The 27,341-nt window shown below is 44.6% G+C and overlaps 1 protein-coding gene across 2 annotated transcripts; it reads left to right on the plus strand.

Annotated features, from left to right (window-relative positions):
• Positions 1-14,555: 14,555 nt before the first annotated feature.
• Positions 14,556-26,510, plus strand: CCNG2 (cyclin G2). Of its 2 annotated transcripts, XM_073597359.1 has the most exons (8): positions 14,558-14,845; positions 17,359-17,503; positions 17,841-17,978; positions 19,960-20,210; positions 20,749-20,827; positions 20,912-21,010; positions 21,982-22,187; positions 25,060-26,510. In XM_073597359.1, exons 2-8 carry the CDS (start codon positions 17,366-17,368, stop codon positions 25,196-25,198), a joined length of 1,050 nt encoding a protein of 349 aa, XP_073453460.1. In that variant the 5' UTR covers positions 14,558-14,845; positions 17,359-17,365; the 3' UTR covers positions 25,199-26,510. The 2 variants fall into 2 exon arrangements, with proteins under 2 accessions (XP_073453469.1, XP_073453460.1); XM_073597368.1 differs by lacking the exon at positions 17,841-17,978 and having other exon boundaries at positions 14,556-14,845.
• The last annotated feature ends 831 nt before the right edge of the window (positions 26,511-27,341 follow it).

Below are 27,341 nucleotides of genomic sequence, written 5' to 3' on the forward strand. Positions count from 1 at the left end.
TATCCTCTCTGCAGTTGACCTCCTGAGCCAACATACCCCCTTGTACCTTGTTGAAAGGGCTAACTAGTTTGCCGATTCTGAAAGCACTAAAAAACACCAGGGAGAAAGTCGCCTGGAACAAAGAAGCCTCCTAGGCCGATGAACATAAACCAACCGACTGGGCCAAAACCCTCCGCAGGATCTCAAATGACACATGGCGCCTAAGAGTCCCTGCGCATACGAGAGTGCCGATACCTCTTCAACGCTTGCCTCGCTCAAAAATCCTTAGTGAAATCCTGGCAACCCTACAATTTGAATATAAACGCCAAACCTGCTAGTTTTTTCTCCAATCCAGACACCGATACCCCCTTTTCAAGGTTCCGCGAGACAAAGTACAGGACCAGCAATCGCACTTCTGGGCCCTCCTGGTCCACCTTGGCCTAATGCACCAATGACAGCCATTCCTTCCTGTATGCAGCCCACGTCACCTCACTTACCGAACTTCTGATCTATCTGGGGGGGACCCCAAGGCAATTTTCCACAGCCAGTCGGGACAAGGAACCCCGTATTGCTCCACCGCCGGCACCTACTCCTGGAATCTATGGAATGCCTTACCCCAATCTGTCCGCTTATCTCCTACTCTATTAGCTTTTAGACGATCCCTGAAAACCCATCTCTTCAGAGAAGCCTACCCTACCCACACCTAACAACTGTTTTAATTTTCTCCATAAGCTCACCCTCCACAGTTATTACCTTTTGTTTCCACTTGACCCTCCCCTCTAGATTGCAAGCACTAACGAGCAGGGCCTTCTGATTCCTCCTGTATTGATTTGTATTGTAAGTGTACTGTCTGCCCTCATGTTGTAAAGCGCTGCGTAAACTGTTGGCGCTATTAAAAACCTGTTTATTAATAATAATAATAATCTGTCCCACTGAAAGCGAGACAAAGCGTCAGCTATGACATTCTCAACTCCAGTAAGGTGAACTGCATATATAAAAAACATTTACCTGCAGATATCTCAACACCAAGTGTTGGAGCAGTCGCACCACCGGCGTAGACAAGGCTGAGACCTTATTGATGACCTGTACTACCCCTAGATTGTCCCAGTGGAAGCGAACTTTCAGATCCTGAAAGACTCACCCCACAACTCCACAGCCAGCACCACCGTAAACAATTCAAGTAACACTAAATTACGGATAAAAAGGGTCCTGCACTCCACCGGCCCTGGAAGAAAGCCCTAAAACCTGTCGAGCTGGCCGCATCCGTGTAAAGTTCCAGATCAAGGTTACTAACTGGCCCAGACATCCACAATGCCCACCCGTTAAAAGATTCCAGGAAAAAGTGCCACTTACAAATCCTCCCTATGTTCCTTTACCAGACGCACGAAATGTGTGGGCTATGTGACCCCCCGTCGTACATGACGACAACCGTCGGCAAAATACTCTGCCCATCGGTAGTATTCAACACGCAAAATTCAACGTACCCAACAAGGACTGCAATTTCCAAAGCTGAACCTTGCGCAATCCCAAAAGACTCCGAATCTCCTCCTTGAGGGCAACCAGCTTGTCCTCCGGCAAGCGGCACTCCATGGCACTGGAGTCAAACACAATGCCCAAGAAACTAAGGACTGTGGTCAGCCCCTCTGTCTTATCGGGGGCCAATGGGATACCAAAACGATTAGCGATGTGTTCCAACATAGTCAGTAGCATCGCGCAGATCCTTGAGGAGGCAACCCAAAGGAAGTCATCCAAGTAATGGATGATAGAATTCACTCCAGATACATCACGAATTACCCACTGCACAAAAGAGCTGAAGTGTTCAAATAATGCACAGGAGATCGAGCATCCCATGGGAAGGCAGCGATCAACATAGAACTCCTCGTTCCAATGACATCCCAGCAACCAAAAGCTATCACCGTGAACTGGGAGCAGTCTAAAAGCTGACTCAATATCAGATTTGGCCATCAGCGCCCCCTGCCCGTAATGTCGCACCCAGAACACAGCCGCATTGAAGGAAGTGTAACTTACCGCACACGCCTCCGAGTCAATTGCATCATTGACCGACCCCCCCTTCGGGAAGAAAAGGTAGTAAATAACCCTAAATTTATTGGGCTCCTTCTTCGGCATGACCCCCAAAGGAGAGATAACCAAATCCGCTAAAGGTAGTGAAGGGAAAGGGCCACACATGCGGCCCAACGCAACTTCCTTCCGTAGTTTCTCAGAAACCACTTCCGAATGTTGCACGGCCGAGCGCAAGTTACGTGACACTGGAGGTGCCTCGACCAAAGCACAAGGTATATGAAATCCCTCTGAGAAACCTGTGCCGCCTCCCTGTCAGGGTATCTATTGAGGAAAGGTCGCATCCTTTACACCCTCAATGGCGTCGTCCCTTTTGTGAGCAGACTCCCCGACATGACCTTTCCCTTGCTTGAAGCGGCGGGACAAGGGGTGGGCACCTCCGCAACTGGAACACTCGTGCTTGTACCGGCAAGCCCCACCAAACTTGCAAGAACCCTCACTGTACTGCCAACAGATCCCTTTCTTTTTTCCAACCGACTGTCCAGGAGTAGAAGCTCCACTGGCCCCCCCTTGAAAAAACTGATTCGGGGCCCGAGGTCATAAACCGCATCCACAAACTAATGTCCTTGTGGTCCCACCTCAAGGACAGGCGTATTTCCCTCCGCTGCCAGAACTGCTGGTAGTAGCTCAGCCAGGACGTGCCCCCCCGTAGACTCTGTAGGCCTCTCCAATGGCATCCAGGTAACAGAAGAGTGCCGAACAGTGTTGGGGGGTTCTTATCCCCAATTACGCTCGCCATAATGGCGAAAGCCTGTAACCAGTTAGGGAAAGTCCGCGGGATCAGTCTGTACCGCCTCTTCTCCTCAACCTCCTTCTTAGTCTCTGGCTTGACCCTATCCAGATTGAACTTTGGCAGCGACAGCAGTGAGAACAGTTCCACATACTCACCTTTCCAAACTTGTTCACGGACCTCTGGTTTAAGGTGCGCCCCAAGGGGCCCTTCAAAAGACAAATACACCTCACATTTTGCGGAGTCGGCTAATCTAATGGCCTCCTGTTTGCTAGCAGCCTCCCCTGCCGTCCCAGCCTCGTCCGCCTTACCAGCTGATGCAGACTGCCCCTGCGCCCACCGCCACGGTGGCATGTCTGACCCCTCGGTCCGTGACCTAGGCCCACCCCTAAGAACCACCTCCTCTTCACCCTCAGAACCAGAATTAGAAAAGTTTAAAATGGACTTACCAGGCTGCCTAGGAAGGGTCCCACCAGCCGAAGGTCCTGCTTCCATCGCCGCCGACCGTCTCTGGGGCTCCTCATCCTCTTCTGATAGTTTGCCCTCTGACCTTTGCACCGACATCCCATCACCATCTAACAACAGCCCTCCAGGGGAAGCGTCTCTGGATGCCAAGGATCTGCATGGCAGCTGGCACCGCCTCCTCACACGGGATCCGCCCGCCGACTTCTGCGTCGCCTTGCCCGGTCCCAGGGGGCTCTCAGCGGTCTTCCGTCCTGCCTCCATCCACGGTGCAGTACTCTGCAGCTGCCTCCTGGTGAGTTGATAGCCGCCGGCCATGGCAGTAAAGGGCACGGCGGCCGTGGCTGAACGGCTCCCCTGCCCTGCCCCCCGCTGACTCATCGCCAGGGGCGGAGCCCGTGTGCTCCTTCTCCTGCTGCCGAAGCACCTGCCTGCTGAGCTCCTTCTGTAGGGGGATTCCTCCCAGGACCCCCACCCGCGAGCACAGCAGAACGCTTTGGGGATGGTCCTGAAGGGGCCTGAATGGGACGCCCTGTGTGACGCTGAGCTCTGGGGGAGGCATCCGGGGAGAAGCGCCCTGGAGGCCTGGACCTCCGAGCTCGTGAGGACTTCCACCCCCCGGTACTGGCACCTGTGGCCTACTCGCCCAGCACCGGCGCCAGCTGTGCCTGAAGCCATCCAGCTCCCCCGGCCGCAGCCTCAGCCCACAGCGGAGCCAGAAGCTGCTCCACGTCGGCCATGTCTCCTGAAGCTTGCTTCTGCACGCTGTGGTGATGCTGGGGAGGGGCCAGCTTATTTTATTAACTCTGCCCCCTCCTCCCCCAATCGAGTGAGCCCTCTTATATCTAATGTACCCTGCTTTCCCTGTCATGTCAGCCCTCCGCTATTTTTTAAAATTATTTTTTGCTCCGGGCTTCTCTTCTCTAATAATTTGTTTGAAACTATTGATGCCCCCCCCCCCCCCCCCCCCCGCTGAAACCACCACCTGTCGAAGGAAATTCCACATCCTTGCCGCTCTTACAGCAAAGAACTCTCTACGCAGTTTAAGGTTAAACCTCTTTTCTTCTAATTTTAGTGAGTGGCCAAGTGTCTTATTAAACTCCCTTAAGCAAAAAAGTTTTATCCCTATTTGGGGTCACCAGTATGGTATTTGTAAATTGAAATCATATCCCCTCTCAAGCGTCTCTTCTTCAGAGCGAATAAGTTCAGTGCTCGCAACCTTAATTCATAACTAATATCCTCCAGACCCTTTTTTTAGCTTTGTTGCCCTTCTTTGTACTCACTCCATTTCCACTGCATCTTTCCTGAGGACCGGTGCCCAGAACTGGACAGCATACTTTAGGTGAGGCTGGACCAAAATCTTGTAGAGTGGCAGAAATATTGCTTTATCCCTGGAGTTAATCCCCTTTTAAATGCATGCCAATATTCTGTTTGCTTTGCTAGCAGCAATTTGGCTTTGGATGCCATTGCTGAGCCTATCATCTACTAGGACCCCCAAGTCCTTTTCCATCCTAGATTCCCCTCAGAGGTTCACCCCCTAATGAGTAGATTGCATTCATATTTTTGCCACCCAAATGCATTATTTTACATTAAACCTCATTTGCCATGTAGTTGTCCATCCCACTAATTTGTTCAGATCTTCTTGCAAGGTTTCCACATCCTGCAGAGAAGTTATTGCCCTGCTTACCTTAGTGTCGTCCACAAATACAGAGATTGAGCTGTTTACCCCATCCTCCAGGTTGTTTATTAGCAAATTAAACAGGATTGGTCCCAGCAAAGAACCCTGGAGGACCCCACTTCCCACCCCTGACCATTCCTAGTATTCCCCATTTATCACCACCCTCTGAACTTTCCCTTGTAGCCAGTTTTCAATCCATGTACTCACCCTATGGTCCATGCCAACGGACCTTACTTTGTACACTAAACATTTTTGGGGAACTTTAGATGGCAGCTCGCCTCCTCACAGAAGGTTAATAAATTTGTTTAGCCAGAACGATTCTTCATGAATCAATGCTGATTACTGCTAATTATACCGTTTTCATTACTAAAATCTTGTATATAATCCCTTATCATCCCCTCCAAGAGCTTGCATACTATTGATGTTAGACTAACTGGTCTGGTCTGTAATTCCCAGGGATGTATTTTGGCCCTTTTTTAAATATTGGTGCTACATTGGCTTTTCTCCAATCAGCTGGTACCATTCCAGTCAGTAGACTGTCAGTAAAAATTAAGAACAATGGTCTGGCAATTACTTGACTGAATTCCCTAAGTACCCTCGGGTGCAAGCCATCTGGTCCCGGTGATTTATTAATGTTAAGTTTCCCAAGTCTACTTCTAATTCTATCCTTTGTTAGCCATTAAGGTGCTTCCTGTGATGTGTCATGAGGACAAACACTGCAGTTTTGGTTACTTAAACCCCTCGATTCCCTCTTGAAGACTGAGGAGAAGAATAAATTCAATACCTTCGCCATCTCCCCATCCTTTGTAACCAGATGTCCTTCCTCATTCTTTATGGAGCCAATATGGTCTGTCCTCCCTTTTTTACTGTTTATATTCTTAAAGAATATCTTGGGATTTTTTTTGCTTTCCTCCTTTGCTTTTATATGCATTTTTACATTAGCGTTAAGCCATCCAGGACTTTTGTTCGCTCTTTTAAATTTATTTCTCAATGGGATGCACTGGATAATGCCCTTATTTAATATGCTCTTAAAGCAAACCCATCTCTCCTCCATGTTCTTTGTTTCTAAGATTTTATCCCAATTTATATCTTCTAGTAAGGTTCGCAGTTTAGGGAAGTTGGCTCTTTTGAAATTCAGTGTCTTTGTGTTCCCCTTGTGTTTCCTATTTGTGTGATTTATACTGAAGCCAATTGACCTGTCATCACTGTTTCCTAAATTGCCCCATATTTCCACATCTGTGATCAGGTCTGTATTGTTGGTAATCAGTAGGTCTAGTAACGCCTTGTTTCTAGTTGGTGCATCTACCACCTGACCCATGAAATTGTCCTGTAAGACATTTAGGAACTGGCGAGCCTTAGACAAATGCGTGGTTCCCTTCGCCCAGTCTATGTCTGGATATTTAAATTCACCCATTATAACACTTCCCATCCTTGCTGCTAATCCAAATTGTGATAGGAGGTCCGTCTCCCCCTCCTCCCTCAGGTTAGGGGGCCTATAGCATACTCCCAGTATTATTTTCCCTCGCTCCCTTATTGATGTCATCTCTCACATTTACTTGTACTTTATTCTTGATATATAGGCATACCCCTCCCCCTTTTTTACCCTATCTATCCCTGCGATAAAGGGAATACCCTTGAATGGTTGCCAGCCAATCATGAGAGCTGTTGAACCAGCTCTCTGAAATTCCCACAAAATCTAAATCCTCCTCGTTCAACAGTGTCTCTAGTTCACCCATCTCGTCCGCCAGGCTCCTGGTATTGGTGAACGTGCCACGTAGTTTAGACCAGTCACATACTGTCCTCTTATTGGATGTTCCGAGATTGCAAATAGGACTTGTTACTATACTTACCTCGGGTTTGTGTGCTTTAGCCAACCTACCACTAATTCCCCCAATACTACCCTCTGGAATATGTTCATTGTTCACTATCTCTACCTCTGGACCTTCCCCACTATCGCCCAGTTTAAAAACCCCTCTAACTTTTCAGCCATCTTCACTCCCAGGAGATCTGCACCCTCCTCATTTAGGTGCCATCCGTCCCTTCTATAGAACTGGTGACTGACTAAGAAGTCGGCTCAGTTCTCCAGGAACCCAAACCCCTCCTTACTACACCAGCTCCTCAGCCACTTGTTTACTTCCCTAATCTCCCTCTGCCTTTCTGGTGTGGCTCGAGGTTCCGATAGTAATCCTAAGAATACTACTTTGGAGATCCTTTTCCTCAATTTAGCTCCTAAGTCCCTAAAACTGTTCTTTAGGACACTCCATCTGCCTCTGCCAAAGTGCACCATGACAGCCGGGTCTTCCACAGCCCCTCCCAGTAATCTGTCCACCAGATCCGTGATGTGCATGCACTCTAATTATTTCCTAAACTGCAAGTTTAGGAGATATTCACAGTACCTACAGGTAAGCCTTATTATAGGCTTACCTTTAGGTACAAGTGGTATAACAGAGTTTACAGAACATTAAAGCTAAGTTAGACCAGGGCTTACATTTCTTTAAGCCTATGTTAGACCAAAGCTTCCATTTCCCTTAATTGTAGGGTAGACCCCATATGGATTGTACTGTAGGTTGCACGTGGGTTGTCATGAGCCATTTTATTGTTTAGAAGTTCATCCAGACCCCAGGTTTGGGTAGGTACTGGAGTAAATCCCCCAAAAGCCAGAAAGGTGTTCTGTATTTACAAGAATTACAGAGGTCACCAGTGACTCTTAAATCTCCTTTTCTTAAACCAGAGCTCCACCTAAAAGGGGAAGTTCCATTTGTTTGCACCCTCCCCTCCCCCTCCACTGCCACATTTGGCACTTTTTGGGGGCAGGGGGAGTGGGTACCTGATTTTGACAAGTACCTACTCCGACTTCTGGCTCAGATCACTGCAGCAGTCTGAGCCAGAATTTTAGCCTCCTCTCCATCCCCTGCAGTCTCCTGGAACACATCACAGGCCCTAGAAAACTACGGGACCATTCACAAGGCGCAAGCGCGACTCACGCATGCACAGTAGGAAACCAGCTGTGAAGCTGCAAGGCTTCACTTCCTGCTTCCCTTACTTGAGATGCCGGCGCCTGCACCAGGAGCCGATTGAAGAATCGTCTCAGGTGACGACAGTGTTGCCAACCGCCCGTAGATTTACGGGCAGCCCGTAAAAACGACCCGTTTTTCGGGGCGCCCGTGAATGCCCGTTACGGGCACCGGTGCCCGTAAAAATGATGGCCGCGAGCCGGCCACGCAACTGCGCATGCGCCGTTCCGAAGCCGGCCGGGCTCGGGAAAGCTCATACGCGCTCGGCCGGGCGGCGCATGCGCAGTAACGTAATATCGCCGCCCGGCGTCATTTTCAAATCGATCGAGCGCGGCCGCGGCGGCAAGGCAAGCTGACAGCTGAGCTGAGCCAGGGCCAGGCGACTCTGCCACTGGAGCAGCAGGTCTCGGAGGCTGAGCAGCACGCGCCGGCGGAATGGAGGGGAGCCCTGCATCCAGGACCAGGCAATCCAGAGTCTACGGGGACCGGGGGGAGTCTGGGACAGAGTGACAGCCCAGCCGACGGTGACAGAAGGTGATGGTGGCAGAGGGGGATGGACTGGAGCAGGTCGTGTTGGTGGCAGAGGGGGATGGAGGCAGAGGGGGGTGGACTGGAGCAGGTGGTGTTGGTGGCAGAGGGGGATGGAGGCAGTCTGGCAGAGGGGGGTGGAGGCAGGGTATGATGGTGGCAGAGGGGGATTGTGGCAGGGGGTGATGGTGGCAGAGGGGGTGAAGGCAGGGTATGATGGTGGCAGGGGGTGATGATGGCAGAGGGGGATGGAGCAGGTGGTGATGGTGGCAGAGGGGGATAGTGGCAGAGGGGGGTGGAGGCAGTCTGGCAGAGGGCGGTGGTGGCAGGGGGTAATGGTGGCAGAGGGGGGTGGAGGCAGGGTATGATGGTGGCAGAGGGGGATTGTGGCAGGGGGTGATGGCGGCAGAGGGGGATAGTGGCAGAGGGGGATGGAGGCAGTCTGGCAGAGGGGGGATAGTGGTAGGGGGTAATGGTGGCAGAGGGGGATGGAGGCAGGGTATGATGGTGGCAGAGGGGGATTGTGGCAGGGGGTGATGGTGGCAGAGGGGGATAGTGGCAGAGGGGGATGGAGGCAGTCTGGCAGAGGGGGGATAGTGGTAGGGGGTGATGGTGGCAGAGGGGGATGGAGGCAGGGTGTGATGGTGGCAGAGGGGGGTGGAGACATGGTATGATGGTGGCAGAGGGGTCAGTGGCAGAAGGGGATGGTGGCAGAGGGGGATGGACTGGAGCAGGTGGTGTTGGTGGCAGAGGGGGATGGTGGCAGAGGGGGATGGACTGGAGAAGATGGTGTTGGTGGCAGAGGGGGATGGTGGCAGATTGGGATGGACTGGAGCAGGTGGTGTTGGTGGCAGAGGGGGATGGTGGCAGAGGGGGGTGGACTGGAGCAGGTGGTGTTAGTGGCAGAGGGGGATGGTGGCAAAGAGGGGTGGAGGCAGTCTGGCAGGGGGTGATGGTGGCAGGGGGTGGAGGCAGAGGGGGATGGAGGCAGTCTGGCAGGGAGTAATGGTGACAGGTGATGGAGGCAGGAGGTGATTGGACTAGATAATTCCTTATTATGTCGAAAATACCAAAAATATGTTTTTTTACCTTAAAATCTACCTTAAATCACATTGCTATTTGCTTAGCATACCTGTTTGTAGCCTAAATACTGAAATTTACACCTAAAAATGTAATTTTGGAACTTTTGTGAAATGTCAGTAAAAACGTGGTGGTGCCAGTAAATTTTGGGTGTTGTGCCAGTAAATTTCAATCTGGTAGGTTGGCGACACTGGGTGACGACATCGCTGGATCACTAGACCGGTAAGTGTCCTTATATTAAAAGTTAGTAGCTACAGTATTTGTAGCTGCTGACTTTTAATTTTTTGGGGGGAGCCTGGAGCTTCTCTATAAAGTGATACTAAAGTCTCTTTTTTTTCCCTTAAAAATAACAAACATGTCATACTTACCTGCTCTGTGCAGTGGTTTTGCACAGAGCAGCCTGGATCCTCCTATTCTCATGGACACAGCTCTGTGTATCCATTCAGACACAGAGCCGTGGTTCGACCCCGCCCCCTCTCTCTCCTCATTGGCTGATTTTGATTTACAGCAGCGGGAGCCATTGGCGCGGCTGCTGTGTCCCAGCCAATCAGGAGGGAGAGCCCTGGACGGCCGAGGCACTCGTGCACATCGCTGGATCAAAATGGGGCTCAGGTAAGTATTGGGAGGGCTGCTGCACACAGAAGGTTTTTTTTATCCTAATGCGTAGAATGCATCGAGATAAAAAAACCTGCCTTTAGAACCACTTTAAGCATAATGCCAAGGGTGCCTGTGACTATGCAAAGATTGGTACAGAAACATTTTTGCTTCCATGAAGTGAATCCCTATGCACACTGTGGGTCCTTGTGCTCATAGTTAGCAGAAAGTACAATTTTGCCATCACTTGATTGTGTGTCTCCTCTCTGGAGATATCAAGCAGACATCTGTATTACAATCCTGTGCATAAAGAGGCTGGCAACAATTATCTCTCTGAGTGGGGGTTTTGGAAGCTCTCCAATGCACAGAAATATGTATTGAGGTCCTGGATTCTCCATGCTATGAGGATGTAGCAACGGCACAATTGCAGTGATAGAATTCTAAAGAATACTCAAAAGGATTCTGCATAAGATAAAATTTTGCTGTATACATTTGGCCTAAAACTGCATTAATGAGGACGCATCTACCTGTACATATTGTGATTTTCAGAGCGCGTAGTAATTGTAGTAATAGCAAGTAATTGCTGTCTGTGCGGAGAGGCACGAATAGCTGCGGCTGCCAGCGACCTGTCATTATAGTGAATGGGGTCGGCAGCTGCACCTAGCCGCTTTCATCCGCAGCTGTAAACAAAAGATTTCTGCCACTACAATTCGAACCGGTCTCAATTGTCGGTGTGAATATAGTCTACAGCCGGCCATAGATGGTTGCAGGAAAGAAAATTGCTTGATTCTACCATCAACACAGTCAGTTGATAGGGGAATCCCCCCCGCTGAGCTATTGTGCTCGTACACAACGATTATTGCTAGCGGCTTTAGCTGCTGGCAATAATTGAATGAAAATTTCTGAAAGGCTGGTTGTACCCAAGTTGATCAATCGGTCACCAGTTCAGCAGGAACCAGCCGAGATTCAAACCGTCTATGGCTGGGTTTAGCAGCTTCTTTTCACAGGGTAGTTAGAATAGGATTTAGAAGGGGGCGGGAGCAGGTTTAAAGTGGTTCTAAAGGCAGAAGGTTTTTTTACCATAAGGCCCCAGTCACGCCTGAGCGTAGCGCTTTCAGACAGATAGTTGCGCGATTTTGGCACATTTTTTACCGCGTTTTTGCACAGGTCAAAAGGTCACCAATGTAAAAAGCAAAAAAACACCCAAATCTGCGTAAAAAAAAAAAAAAACAGAACTTGTTTGAGCTTCAGGCATTTTGGAGCTTCTGGCTTCAGGCGTTTTGAAGTGGAGATGTGAACCATCTCCATAGAGAATTATTGATTTTTTTCCCCTCCAGCGTTTTGTAGCTTCAGTCTTTAAGCTACAAAATGCTCAGCTGTGAATGGGGCCTAAAGGAAAAAAACCTTCTGGGTGCAGCTCTCCCCCCCCTCCTTATATTTACCCAAGCCCCATCTCGATCCAGCAATGTGCATGGGTGCCGTGGCTCTCCCAGGTCTTTCTCCCATTGGCTCACTCAGCAGCAGGAGCCATCGGCTGTCAATCACAGCCTGTGAGCCAATGAGGGGAGAGTGGGGGCGGTGCCGTGCTCTTTGTGTAAATGAACAATGTTTGCGGTTCAGGAGCGAGCCTGCTCCATTGCTCCCATTGCAAGAGGTTTGCTATAAGAGGGCACTCAGTGGGGGGGGGGGAGGAGCCAGGATCCAAAAAGAAGAGGATTGGGGCTGTTCTGTGCAAAACCACTGCACAGAGCAGACAAGTATAATGTGTTTGTTATTTTAAAAAACAACCTTTAAAATCACTTTAAGCATGTTACAAATAGACTGGAATTCCACTTTAACAATGTCAGGACTACTTAAGCAAAAGGATGGGGGAGAAGAAGCAGTTTAGTTGCAGAGAGGAGCAGAAGATCGGTTAAGTTCCCCTAGATCCAAGATCCCTCCATAAGGAGTACCTGTCACAAAGGATGTTTACATTCCTTGTGACAGCAATAAAAGTGATAGAAAAATATTTTTTAAAGCAACAGTGTAAAAATATCCATGATGCAAATCTCCCGTTCCACCACATCCCAAAGGTGCTCTATTGGATTGAGATCAGGTGACTGTGGAGGCCATTGGAGTACAGTGACCTCATTGTCATGTTCAAGAAACCAGTGGTGAGATGATTTGAGCTTTGTGACATGGTGCATTATCCTGCTGGAAGGAGCCATCAGAAGATGATTACACTGTAGTCATAAAGGGATGGACATGGTCAGCAACAATACTCATGTAGGCCGTGGTGTTTAAACGATGCTCAGTTGGTACTAAGGAGCCCAAAGTGTGCCAAGAAAATATCCCCCACATCATTACACCACCAGCCTGAACCTTTGATACAAGGCAGGAAGGATCCATACTTTCATGTTGTTTATGCCAAATTCTGACCCTACCATCTGAATGTCGCAGCTGAAATCCAGACTCCTCAGACCAGGCAACGTTTTTTCCAATCTTCTGTTGTCCAATTTTGGAGAACCTGTGCAAATTGTAGCCTCAGTTTCCTGTTCTTAGCTGACAGGAGTGACAGGAGTGGTGTGGTCTTCTGCTGCTGTAGCCCATCTGCTTCAAGGTTCGATATGTTGTGCATTCAGAGATGTTATTCTACATACCTTGGTTGTAACGAGTGGTTATTGGAGTCACTGTTGCATTTCTATCATCTCCAACCAGTCTGCCCATTCTCCTCTGACCTCTGACATCAACAAGGCATTTTCCTCCATGCAACTTCCGCTTACTGGATATTTTGTCTTCGGCCCATTCCCTGCAAACCCATGATGATTGTGTGTGAAACTTCCAGTAGATCAGCAGTTTTTAAAATATTCAGACCAGTGTGTGTGTGTGTGTGTGTGTGTGTGTGTGTGTGTGTGTGTGTGTGTGTGTGTGTGTGTGTGTGTGTATATATATATATATATATATATATATATATATATAAAATGGAAAATTGAATACTTACCTTTCCATAATTTTCCTTTCCTGGTGCCTATCCATGGCAGCATATGCATGGTGTATGCTGCCATGAAGGCACCAGGAAAGTGTAATATTTGCATCTACAGTATCTCACAAAAGTGAGTACACACCTCACATTTTTGTAAATATTTTATTATATCTTTTCATGTGACAACACTGAAGAAATTACACTTTGCTACAATGTAAAGTAGTGAGTGTACAGCTTGTATAACAGTGTAAATTTACTGTCCCCTCAAAATAACTCAACACGCAGCCATTAATGTCTAAACCGCTGGAAAGAAAAGTGAGTACACCCCTAAGTGAAAATGTCCAAATTGGGTCCAATTAGCCATTTTCCCTCCCCGGTGTCATGTGACTCGTTAGTGTTACAAGGTCTCAGGTGTGAATGGGAAGCAGGTGTGTTAAATTTGGTGTTATCACTCTCACTCTCTCATACTGGTCACTGGAAGTTCAACATGACACCTCATGGCAAAGAACTCTCTGAGGTTCTCGAAAAACTGAAAATTTTCCTACCAAATACTTACCGTAATTTGACACTTTGGGCCCAATTTGAACATTTTCACTTAGGGGTGTACTCACTTTTGTTTCCATCGGTTTAGACATTAATAGCTGTGTGTTGAGTTATTTTGAGGGGACAGCAAATTTACACTGTTATGCAAGCTGTACACTCACTACTTTACATTGTAGTAAAGTGTCATTTCTTCAGTGTTGTCACATGAAAAGATATAATAAAATATTTACAAAAATGTGAGGGGTGTACTCACTTTTGTGAGATACTGTGTATATATACATATATATATATATACAGTGTAATATTTGCATCTATAATGCATAAAACAAATAGCAGGGGTGTGGGGAATCATCTACCAATCCGCCATCGCACACCGTTGCCATATCAACACTCCCTGGAGTAAACAGGTCCCAAGTGCACAGGCGACACTAGAGCCCTCACTGCGCATGCCCCAGGCAGTATCATATTTTTTTCCTTATTAAATCTGTCCAGCAACAAGAACTCGCTAGTCCACCAATCAGAACCCCCTTTCACACGTCCCACCAATCCCTGTGCGCCTTCAGAAAGCCCAACGAGCGAATCGCGCAGCGCTGGGCTCCTTCGTCCAATCACGCGCCAGCAGAATTCGGGCGGCCTTTTCAAACCGAGAATGACAAGAGGCCGTAGGCAGGGATTTAAAACCCAGTGACGTAAGACGCTGAAATTAAATATCCTTCCGCCGAATAGCTCATTGTTTTTCTTCCATAAACCTTTGCTTTCTGTCTCATTTTTTCTAATTAAACGTGAATTACTAGAGCGTGGCTGTAATGGGGGTCTGTTAGGGGAGTGAAATGGGGAAGTAATAGGAGCCGCGACTGTCTGGGACTATTTTACTTCGGGGTTCGTTCTTTGTGTTGACATTAGTAAAAAAAATCCCTCCGCCGTGTGACGTCTGAAGCTCTAGGGCGTTGAATGATCAGAAACAACAACAAGAAGAAGAAGGAAGGAGATCGGAGGAGACATTGTCATTTTTAGATTTTTTTCTTTTCTTATAATTATTATTATGTGTGGTAGGATGAGGGCAGCCATGTTCGGATGTGTGCCCTGGTGAGCTGTGTGTTGTCACCGATCGTGTCTTAGATGTGGACTGGACATGTCCCCCCAATAAAGTGACAAGACTCCCCTCTGCCTATGTAACACCTGGACACCCTGGGAAGGTAAGTACAGTACTCCCCTCCCCCCTTCTTCTGATCACCCCCAGGGGTCCTGTCATAGGGGGGCTGAGCTTGTCATACACAACACTGGATCCTATCTCACCAGATCATATATAGACATGGATGATTCCAATCAATGTTGTCACTGCTATAATAGATCCGATTTTAGAAATAGTCTGATTTGGGTGATAAGTGTAGGATCGAATGTGCCCATCCACAGATAGGCAGATTCCGCTTCAGATTTGATCTGTCAGACCATCCGCTGTGCAGCATCTGTGTGACCGATCTATATCGAATTTCTATATAACAAGGGAGACCCTCCGCTGTTTGGAAAAGGAGCAAAAATGACAGAACACACAACAGCAGCCATATACCGATTCTTCTCTTATTTTTTGTCTTGCTTACTGTCCAGGAGAAAAAAAACACAATCAAAAAGATTGTTTGATGTGCCATACACTGATCGTATTGGTCGATCTGGTGGGATTTTGTTTGTCTGGACTGTTTAGAATCATTTTGATTTAGTTATTCATTTTTGATCAATGTATCTTTCCAATAATTCATAGACTTGATTGTCATATTTAAATTCTGTGAAAAATTGTTCGATCAGATTGTTACGTGTAGGGTCCCTGTAACAATGGTCACACATCTATTGATGCAGTTATTTGAAGTGACTTAAATGATTGGATAAGGATTGTAATCCACAGACCCTCCAATCAATCTAGTGAGTTTTTTGGTTTTGATACTGGCTGTGGTGGAATTTTATCAATTGTTTCTGATCAATTGAAAAAATATGTATGTGATTGTAAGACAACTGAACGGAATTCAGGTCGATTGGATGATTGTGTTTTTGTTTTTATGGATTGTTTCTGATTTGTATATTCAGTTGGTACCGGAAGTGTTGCATAGTTTAAAATTGTAACCGTATTTATTCCTATTCAGTCGATCAGTGTATGGCCAGGATTGACTGAAGATATCCCCTGAAAATCCAGTCTATCCTAAATCCAAACAATCCGATTTCTGGATGGTTCACAGTTTAGATTTAGATATAGTTCACAGTTTAGTGAGATATATTAATATAATTTGCGTTGATCACTTCCAACTGATCGAAAACACATATCTGATTATGTGCTTTAGAACCGATTGTAATACAGATCATTTAGATTTAGGACTGATTGATCATATTTTCAGTTGATTACAAAGTGCAGAACAGTAGCATGTTTTATTGATGAATTGCTTATACCTAACTCGATCACAAATTGCTATGTGTATGACCACCTTAGGAGATCTAGGACAAATCTTAAGCTCCCAGATCTGTACTTGCAAATCAAGGATTCCTATTGTAGTACCTAGGCTTGCCCTTTAAATCCCATCCAAAAGAAGCCTATCAGGACAAGCCCCTCCATTGTTTGGACTATGTATTATTAGATGATTGCCTTCATGAAGGAGTCTTTTTATTAGGTAATCACCTTCAGATCAAGGTCCAATGAGAATCCAAAGAACAATATAGATCAGTGGTCATCAACTCTGTCCTCAGGGCCCACTAACAGGCCAGGTTTTATGTATTACCTTAGGGAGATACAGACTAGAATACTGCAATCACTGAGCAGCAAATGATATCATCTGTGATGTATTTCAGTTATCTTGCAAACCTGGCCTGTTAGTGGGTCCTGAGGACAGGGTTGATGACCACTGATATAGGTGATATGAAGGCAGTTCTGTCCTCCTATATCATTTAGAATCAGATCTTCTAGAGACAGTTGTACACAATGTAGGCCAGATCTGTGTTGTTTGTTCGCTCTGATGGACTGACACTGTGGTTGTTTCTGTGTGTTGGCTGATCGGTGAGATTTGGGTTTGTTCTGATGGACCTACGCTGTGGTTGTTTCTGTGTGTTGGCTGATCGGTGAGATTTGGGTTTGTTCTGATGGACCTACGCTGTGGTTGTTTCTGTGTGTTGGCTGATCGGTGAGATTTGGGTTTGTTCTGATGGACTGACACTGTGGTTGTTTCTGTGTGTTGGCTGATCGGTGAGATTTGGGTTTGTTCTGATGGACTGACACTGTGGTTGTTTCTGTGTGTTGGTTGATCGGTGAGATTTGGGTTTATTCTGATGGACTGACACTGTGGTTGTTTCTGTGTGTTGGCTGATCGGTGAGATTTGGGTTTGTTCTGATGGACCTACGCTGTGGTTGTTTCTGTGTGTTGGGTGAGATCTGATTGATTTGGCTTTGTTTGTGGAGATGAAAGGGTGGCTGTTGGTGTTTCTGCTATCAGCTGAGACAATGATGATGGGTCACTAGGTACACAAAGGAAATCCCCCTCAGGCTATGTAGACGTGATAAACTGTCTGTAGGCAGCCCTTCTCCTCCTCCTCCTCCTTCTCCTTCTTCTCCTGGGATGAGATCCGCCCCAGTAAGCAGGACACTCCTCTCACCAGCTGATCGCTGCTGACTCTTAGGGAAAAGGCTGAAGTTGTTTATTTCTCCTCTCTTCTGTGTTTTTTTTCTCTGACACAGATCCAATATGAAGGATTTAGCAGCCCTGGATAACACCAGCAACGAGGCCTTTAAACTTCTCAAGCAACTGAATGTGCATTTGGAGCAAGAATACAAGTACCAGCCTAAAGAGAAGGGCTTGATCCTTATAGAGTCCACTGCAGAGGTGAGAGGACGGGGGAGGGGCGTGTTTGTTATTGGTGTCCAGGTAGCTTCACTCCAGCTTTCTGATATTCCATTTTGATAAGACCTTGTTTTTCCTTTTTAATAATTATTAATATCGCTAATGCATAATTTTTTTTAACTTTTTAATAAATTGTGTATACTTTTGAAAATCTTTGTTTCTTTCTACATAAATAACATCTGAAAAATAGCATTTAGGATCAGTTGCATGTGTGTACAGAAATTTAGGAGTGTCTTGATGATATTGTGTGTTTTTCTGCATTGTACCTGTTTTATTATTGCTAATCGATAAATAACCTGTTTACTGTTGTTTTGTACAGAATGATAATACAATCTGTCCAAAATCCAGAAATGCAAAGGTAGAAGACTTGTGGAGTTTAACAAACTTCTATGGCTTCCGTATGGAGACCTTTGTCCTGGCTGTGAACATCTTGGATCGGTTTTTGGCTATCATGAAAGTAAGGCCCATTCCTACAGAATAAAAGCCAAGAATACATTGTGAAAACATAACACTGGTGATTGTATGTAGAGGCAAGGGGATTGGAATTCTTTTCTTCTATGGAGATCTCCACTACCTTCACATTTTGAGTGGTAGCTTATATCTGGGGCTTCAGTAGGCCAGGCCAGGGGTCAATGGTGTTCTATAACTTTGTATGTATTATAAAGTTAAGGGTTTCATTCAAACTGGAGCTCCTGCATCTTTAGCTTTTCTAAACGCAGAAGTAGTTGCAAACTTAACTACTTTTTTGCCTCTCAGATCGCTTTTTTTCCTGCATTTATACATTCCTGCTTTTAAAGCAGGTTAAGCTACATTTAGAGCAACTAATCAGCCCCTGGATGCACAAAATTCTAGTTCCTCTAAGTATGTAATGCACTGTTCCTTGTTGGGCATTAAGGATGAGCTCAGGCGTGTTCGCAACCCGCACGTGTAGAGCCCGCCAGGAAGTCTGCACCGTACAGCGCTAATCACAGGCAGCGAGACATTTCTCGATCTCTGCAGTCGCGGATCGGGAAAACTTCTCACTGCCTGCGATTAGCGCTTCGCAGTGCTGCCTTCCTGGCGGGCTCTACACATGCGGGTTGTGAACACGCCTGGGCTCATCCTTATTGGGCATTGGGGAGCACTAAACGATCCCTATCCATTAGCAAAGTTTTATAACAGATCAAACTAGGTTTTCTAATCTGCTTGCTGTGTGTGTTTGTTGTGTGGTTTTTTTTTTTTTTTTTTTTTTTTTTTTATGATGCATGATTCCTGGTACAATCATTTTTGTTTTAATAGATCTCCCATCTCTCCTCACAATTATGACACAATCCTTCTAATTGTACAACTACAGTCATTTTTGTGTACATCCACTTTTACTCCGACCTGACCTCTGATCCCCACTTTTACAATCGCGTTATTTAAATCACCAGGACCCTTTTGACAGCTATCAGTCCTGGTCTTTTTTCCTGATTTAGTGATTGGGTTGTTTTACAAGTTGATCGTTTTACATTCAGTTTAAAATAGAAATGAAAGGCAAAACATTTTGTGTATAGATATAAATAAAAAAAAAAAAATACAAAAAAAAAGAGTATTTATAATAGCTGATCAGATTCCATCTGCTTTCAGCTGCATAAAAGCTGGAGAAGGAGAAGCAGCAGCCCACTAAGCTTCCCAGTGACAGGCTGTGCGGGCGGGGGTGTCGGGACAAGTCTGATCATTGGAGGAGAGTACACGAAGTTCCCAGCACAGCTAGAGAACTGACCACGGTGTGCTATCCTGCTTAGTGTGGTCAGTAGTTAATAGGAAAGCAGAGGGACTGGCAGGAATGCTGGGGATTTTACATAAAGGAAGTAGTACAAAGAGAAGAGGATACTTTATCATTCAAGTACATGGTACAGCAGACACATATAGGGAATATGAAATGTTGGGGCAATAAATGCTTTTAAGATGGGAGTGTCCTATACATCTTGGAGGGAGGGGGTAAAGCATGTACATAAACTGCTTGACTTTGTTTTCCCCACCCTACTATGTGCCAGTTTCAAATGAACCCCCCCCCCCCCTTTCATTGCTCAAGCCACTATAAGCAAGATGATTAGCTTGGTGTATTGTGTACCTCCAGAAAAAGAGGGCAGAGAGGTGAAGTTACACTCTGCAGAGCTCAGTGAGAGGAGCTCTGACAGCTGATTGGATGGAAGGGACACACCCCCCTCCAAACAAGAACAGAGCTGAGGCTGTCAATCAGTTGAAGATCCTTTCCCGTCACCTACCCCCCCCCCCCCTTTTTTTTTTTTTTAGTTTCAGGAAAACACGGGGGAAGTGCAAGTGATTCATGCTGATAGCAGAGGAATGAAGCTCACATTTCGTGTTTGAGGTTTACAACCACTTGAAGAAAGATGTCTATTGGTCAGTGACAAAACCTTGTAGTGTTTTACAAATCCTTCTGTATTTTCATTAAGGTGAAGCCAAAGCACTTGTCCTGTATTGGTGTCTGCTGCTTCCAACTGGCGGCCAGAGTTGTAGAAGAGGAATGCAATGTCCCATCCACTCATGATGTCATCCGCATCAGCCAATGTAAATGCACTGCGTCCGATATTAAACGTATGGAGAAAATTGTATCTGAAAAACTGCACTTTGAATTCAAAGCTACCACTGCCTTAACCTTCTTGCACTTATACCACACTTTAGTACTCAGCCATTCCTCTGAGAGGTATGTACCTCCCGTGTTTGTTGTATTAAGCAGAATATATTGTAATGTGTTCTTGTTTGTGTGACATTTACCTAGACACTAGGGAGGTTATATGCAACACTGTATTCTACATCACTGTCCACATGGTAGCAGACTAGGGATTGGGAGGGGGGGTCCTATTTTTTTTTTTTTTTTGTCATCTTTACATCTCAGCAGCTATATGGAAGTCTGCATAGAACAAAGCTGTTTTTTTTTAATGGCTGTAATTGGCTGCACATCTTAACTTGCATGTCTACTAATGGCCATCAGGGCACTTTACTCATATACTAGGTTATATGAAGGTCCCAGAGTTTCAGTAGTAAGCAGTAGGTTTGACGCGTGCCTTGTAACTGGATGGTGCTAAGTTCAGACAACTGTTAGGCTTTGCCCTGTAACCATTTAAAAATGTAAAACTAAAGAATGGAATGAAAAAACAAATTCCAAAAGCGTATTTGTATGTTTTTTTTTTTTTTTTTTTTTTAATCATTTTACTAATTTTACCTTTTTGTTATCATTACAGGGAAGAAGTAATAAACCTTGACAAACTGGAAGCTCAGCTGAAAGCTTGCAACTGCCGCCTCATTTTTTCCAAAGCAAAAGTAAGAATTTTTACTGATTTTTCATCTGATAATTTGTGATTTGTAAAAAGACTGTTCTATTAAATTGTGTTTTTCTGTCTTTAGCCCTCAGTGTTAGCCTTGTGCCTTCTTACTCTCGAAGTAGAAACCTTGAAGTCTTTGGAACTGTTTGAGATAGCTCTGCATGTACAGAAACATTCAAAGGCAAGTACACAATTTCTACTATATTATTGTTTTAATGGGGGTAACCTTTTTGTTCTCAGATAATATGCAGATTCTGCAAACATTGAAATGGTGGGCATTCTTAATATAAAAAAAAAAAAAAAAAAAGTTTCAACTAGTAATTCAAGTATTAAAAGTGATCTATCCTGAAAGCATGCATATTTTGTTGTATCTAAACCCAGACATTAAAATCTATTATAGGCTTTAACATGTTTATCAAATATAAAAAAATAATTAACATAGTAGTTAACGATCCTGCCATAAAGTTCCTTGTTCATTTGCTTGAGGGCTTGACAAATCCCAGGCACCAGGTCACCATGGCGACTAAAAATTGCATACTGGCGCCTCAGCTTTTGTCAGCTCATTCACTGTTGGCACCAGACGCAGGGATGCACAATTCCTATCCTTCAGCACTTGTCAGATGGAAGCATTTAGGCAATTGTGCTGGTGGCCGAATGTTACCACACGACTTCCCCACCATGCTTTGTATCGTGGGCTCCGCTTGCCCATCTATGGGCCTGGGACCGGCATAGAGGGTAGAGTGACTTCTGGGTCCCCGTTGACAGTTTCCCTGGCCATCAAGGCCTGGAAAGAATGGAATCCAGTATGATGTGAATATTACATACATGGGAGACATCTAAGGTCTCTTAGACTCTGAATGTCTAATTAAAGAGAACCTGTCACTAAAAAAAAAAATCATCACCTATGTGATGAGGGAAAAAAAAAAGTTTTACACACACACACACACACACACACACACTTACCCCCCCCCCCCAAAAAAATTGAGGCCCACCTATATGAACGTACAAATGCGTTTTAATGACTTGGATAGTGTGGTAATCACAACAGTAGCCGGGCAGCTGGTCTTTTCAGTAGGGTGGGCAAGCAAATGTAACTTGTGTATTTCTTTTTCCTATTGAAAACCAATGTTGTCTTTGTCCTTTTATTTCTAGGTAAAGGACACAGACATGCTCTATTGGAGAGAGCTTGTTTCCCAATGCCTAGCAGATTATTCGTCCCCAGAATGCTGCAAACCGGACCATAAGAAGCTTGTATGGATTGTATCCAGACGTACTGCACAGAATCTTCATACCAGTTATTGCAGTGTTCCAGAATTGCCAACCATTCCAGAGTATGGGTTTATGAATGAAAGTGAGAGGTATGTACTATGCTCAAGTTGTGTCTGATTCTACAAGTTTTACATTTTGCACTGAAAAACATTAAATTCTAACTTCAGGTTACTGTCCCTTTTTTAAAATAGTTTGTTTGAACCAAGCTGGTCCAAACTAGCTATTACCTTCACTAAGCGATGTGAGCGCTGTAGAAACTGTATGTGGCATGTGCTATATACAGTATACAGCACTGTGTAGCAGCAGTGGGATAGGGACTTTCTGTCCCTCTTCCAGGGAAAATTCGTGTCAGGCTGAGCACTGCTCATCCATTCACAGTCAGCCTTGCTTTTTCTGAACTGAGTACAAGGCTTCCTCTGAATGGCTGAGGTGGAAATTGTGACCTCATCTGCCGACCTCTCCACTTCAGCCATTCATGGGAAGACTGGTATTCATTTATAAAATACAAAGCTTTCTGTGAATGAATGAGTAGCGTTGCACCCAACTCCATTTTGTCCCAGGAGTGGAATGGGAAGTCTCCGTCCCACAGCTGTAACACAGAACTGTATACTGTATGTAGCTGATGATACATACACTTTTTTTTCAGTGCTTAGTGGGCACATCTGTTAGTGAAGGTAAAAGTTCATTTGAACCAGCCTGGTCCAAACTATTAGGTGACTAGTGACAGAAAACTGGAAGTAGGTTTTAAAAACATTAATGCAGCGTTGCATTTATAGGAAAAATGTTTTCCTATAAATGCAAGTTTAGTGTGGAATTATGTTATATAATCCAGAATACCTATGGTTTTTTGCCAGGTTCTATATTAAGCTGTTGGCAGTTTCTGTTATTTGATCTGATCATCTAGAATTGCAATGATGTGCTCGTGCACACTGGACGTTTGAACTTTTCTTCTGAATACCTTTTACTCCTGGCAGGCAAAAGCTGAGTTTTGCACACACGTTTAGGCTCATTTAGCATTCATGCATCCTATTGGACAGAATATGAATTTATTTTGGCCATTAGAATGCAATAACTTCTGACTGTGCCTCTTCTGATACACCTGTAAAAGCCTATGTGTGCATGGATACAGGCAGAAAAAAAGCCAAAGGTCCGTAAAAGTGTCTTTTTTTTTTTTTTTTTATCAGGACTGCGATATTGCGGCGGACAAATTGGACACTTGACACATTTTTGGGACCATTGACAATTATACAGTGATCCCTGCTATAAAAATGCACTGATTACTGTATAAATGTCACTGGCGGGGTAGGGGTTAACACTAGGGGGAGATCGAGGGGTTAACTTTTTTCTCTATGTGTGTTCTAACTGTAGGGGGGATGGGACTGTCTGAGAGAGAGAGAGATCAGTGTTCATACTTAGTATGAACACTTGATCTGTCTCTACTCCCCTGAAAGAACCGGGATTTGTGTGTTTACACACACAGATCTCTGTTCTTGCTCTGTTGTCACACATCGGCTCCCGACACACACTGTGGGCACGCGCTCGGCCACCCCTAGTGGCAAAAAGACGAAGCGACGTAAGGTAACGTCGTTTCGCCCATCCGTGCCATTCTGCTGCAGTAAAACTGCGGCAGCTGGTCGGCAAGCAGTTAATGGGTATATAATATATTCAAGACTTTTTTTTTTTTTTTTAAACTGGCATATAGTTGAAAACTTCACTTGGGGGTGGGCTGGCTTTTCTATCCTTGAATCGGTTTTTGCATAACCTTACAAGTCTATGGGCTTGAAGCAGGACAAATGCACCTCTGTCTTTGAAATCCATAGGCGCGCACAGCGAATTGCATTAGGGTGTGCACCCCAAAGCTCCAGCACAGAACAACAGAGGCAGTGGCTAGGGAATTACACATGCCACGGCTGCTATGCCTTGCTGCTTTTTTGTGGCAGAAATTCTAGACTTCAAATTGCGAACAAGTCCTTAAATTTATTTTTTGTAGATGCCCTTTTGGGGGTCTTTCGTGAAATATCGGGTCTACAGACCCCTGATGTCTCACATTTAAGCCTGAGAAAGGGACTGACATGGATTCATCAGTCCCTTTCGCTGCAGCCTCAGCTCAGCATTCACAGGCTTCCTATTTGTTCACAAACTGAAGCATAGTAAATAGTTTTACTATGCTTCAGAGATGAATAGACACAGGCGCAAACCCTCACCATGTTCATTCAGAAAAGGAAGGGGCCAGTAAATGACACATTTTAACGGCCACTCCGCTCCTAAAATCACCCACTCTCCATCCTGAAACATCCACCTGAGTGCCCACAGCAGTTGCCTGCAGGAGAGGAGTAAAGCCAGCAGCGCTGCAGGGGAAAGGGACACGGGGGGGCGAAACCGCCGTGGAGTGCAGATGCTAGAACTGATCCCTCTGCAGTGCAACCAGAGGGAGGGACAGAAGGTGAAGCCAGCAGTAGGAGGAGGAACAAGAGGATCTGTACTGCCTTATCAGCGGCCCTGGCACACAGGTGATTACGGAATATCCAGGCACAGCCCGTGCGCACAACTGTGATGAATTCTGAAAGATCTCAGAAGCATCTTAAACTGATGTTAAACTGTTGTCATTAACAGCGGCTGTTAAATGGTTCCTGTATTCCCTTTCTTGTATGTTGTGTTTAGAGATTTTGTATGGATCTGTATTCCCATTTAAAAGCCAGACATCCAATTTTTGTTAAATTTTTCCAATTATTGTGAATAAACCCTGTGTAAGTACTGACCCGCCAGATGCCTGCAAGGTTCATTTTTTAATGAGGCACAGGCCATCAGGTAGTTAATTGGGCCTAGAACTACCACATTTAAATGTAATGCTCCCATATAAGCTATTAATTGGCATTTGCTTTGTCTCGAACTGCAACAAAGTAAGATTATTGGAGATTGTGTTTACTGCTGTAGTAACTGAGCCTTTTCTCCTAATTCCAGTGAGGACTCGTGTGAAGATATGAGCAGTGGGGAAGACAGTCTAAGCAGCTCTCCACCAAGTGACCTTGAGGTTTCCTTCTTTTTTGATGACTACAAGCCAAAACTCAAACGTCGTAGTCGTCACCTCTATCCTTTGTAACAAAGGGCATTATACTTTGTATGCATGTGGTGAAATTGTACTAAAAGATGTGAATGAAAGGAGGTAATTTATTTCACAAATTTAGAGCTTTGTTTTAACTGCCTACAGGAGTTCATCGATCTTAAATGCCAACAAAGCACTTGTAATTTATGAATCTAAATTGGTCTTTGACTTGGTGTTAAAACTGCATATTCTGTTTTATTGCTTTTCTTTTTTTTGTTTGGATCATTTACTGACTTGTAAGCTACATTATGTGGAGCAGTTCTCCCATTTTGTTTAACTTTTTTAATTCCATAGTTGCAGTTTTAGCTTGGCACTTTTTTCAAATTCGGTATTAAGAGGATTCTGTGAATTTGCTGTACTTGTGTTTGAATTGTTAGTGTTGTCTCTTCCACATTCCATAGGTAGTTAAAATATTAACATTGCTATGTAAAGAATTCAGTCCTTTTATTAGTTAATCTTCTTCTACTTTTCCTTGCATTATCTCTGCTTGTTTGTATCTAGTATTGTAAAACGGCTATACTAGACATAACTGCGATCTTCTATAAGAACCAACAAATGGGAACTGGCTCATCAACTTTGCCTTAGCTTATGTGGCAGCTCCTGAAACCATGGGGAGAGTGTATGGCACAATTACGTGGGGTTTATTTAAAGTGGAGATCTCAAGTGTGCAATATCAGTGAGGCCCTTCGTTCCTTGTAATTTTACAGTATCTTAAAATATGTATTCTCAGAACAGTATATGCAGTATTTTTACACAAACTACTTGTCACCAAAGGGAGTGCTGACCAACAGGTGCAGCTACTTTGCTCTTTTGTACATCTTCTCGGTCCTGGGACGGGCACAACAGCAATGTATTTGTAAATTTCTCCCAGAAGCACAGGAAAAGTTTGATCGTTCAAATATCTATTATTACTTCATGCTGTCGTTAGTTTTAGAGCATGATATTGTAAAGCTCTGCAGCAGGATTGTACTATTCTTAATATATGTGTTGCATAGGGAGTATTATAAACACAAGGTCGCTGTGCTGTTTTTGTTTAACTGTAAGGTGACATTTCATGTCCTTTTCAGGAGAAATGGTTTCTATAGCTTTGCCATTTTTTTTTTCTTTTATTATGTTTAAAGTACAACATAGAAATAGATGTTCTTTCAAGGAAGCAGAATGAAAAACCAAAAAAAAAAAAAAAAAAATTACTTTTAAGCAGAGAATGATTTGGGGAAAAAAAAAAAAATCCCTTTTTAAATCTATAATTTGCATGGCTTGTATTGTGAATGTAGATTTTGGTGCTACAAGTAGTACCAGGGTAAAGCAGCACTTAAGTAATAATTAGTTACACTGTTCTGTAATTTTTATCTTATGTGGCATCTAGCTCTCTTTGTGTTTTCGTATGTCAGTTTTGTACCAAAGCAAGCGGTAACATAAATAATCTTAAATGCTCAATAAGTTAACATTTATAGGATTAAAACATGATGCCTAATACAACAGAAGTACATTTGACTAATCTATTCTATTTTACTATATTATTTTTTTTTCTCATTTCTTATCACAATACAGTTATGCCTAATTGCCAAATAAGTGATGGCCTCTTGATAGTTCTGAATTTCTTAAAGGATTTCTTCAAATATCTGCACATACTTATTCTTCTTCCTAAGTTGCCTATTGAACTAAGTGCAAGTTATGTTATAATATGTCTCCATACAGCTCACAGCACTTTGGTTTTCAACTGAAATACAAAAATAAAAAAATCACAAGACTGTAAAGGTTCCTATAGGCTCCATCTAGGTCATCTGGACCAGCTGTTTCGTTGCAGGGGTCAACAGTCTGGTTTGTGAGCTAACCAGCCCCTGACCAAGAGTGTCTGGGGATTACTGGTCAGATCATAAAGTAAAAAAAAAAGAATAAACTCATATGACAGTAAAGTTAAAATCCTTAATTGTACCACCTTCTTTTCAGTGGATCCTTGCTCTGTTGCAGAGCTAACTAAGACTGCTGGCAGATTTTTCAGCATTCAGCTCTTCTGGGTGTGATTGATCTGTGCCATCCGCTGTAAGCTATATTTTCACATACTGTGTTTACAGTACACTGTACTGAATTGCTATTAGTTGCACAACGGAAACAATACACAAGTAACTTGCAGCCATGT

Source organism: Aquarana catesbeiana, linkage group LG01, assembly GCF_042186555.1.
Source record: "Aquarana catesbeiana isolate 2022-GZ linkage group LG01, ASM4218655v1, whole genome shotgun sequence".
In the NCBI taxonomy this organism is placed as follows: domain Eukaryota; kingdom Metazoa; phylum Chordata; class Amphibia; order Anura; family Ranidae; genus Aquarana; species Aquarana catesbeiana.

Coding starts and splice junctions, on each gene's coding strand:
- CCNG2 (XM_073597359.1), top strand. CDS start 17,366: ATGAAGGATTTAGCAGCCCTGGATAACACCAGCAACGAGGCCTTTAAA. Junction 17,504..17,840: donor TTATAGAGTCCACTGCAGAG/GTGAGAGGACGG, acceptor TGTTTTGTACAG/AATGATAATACAATCTGTCC. Junction 17,979..19,959: donor GGTTTTTGGCTATCATGAAA/GTAAGGCCCATT, acceptor ATTTTCATTAAG/GTGAAGCCAAAGCACTTGTC.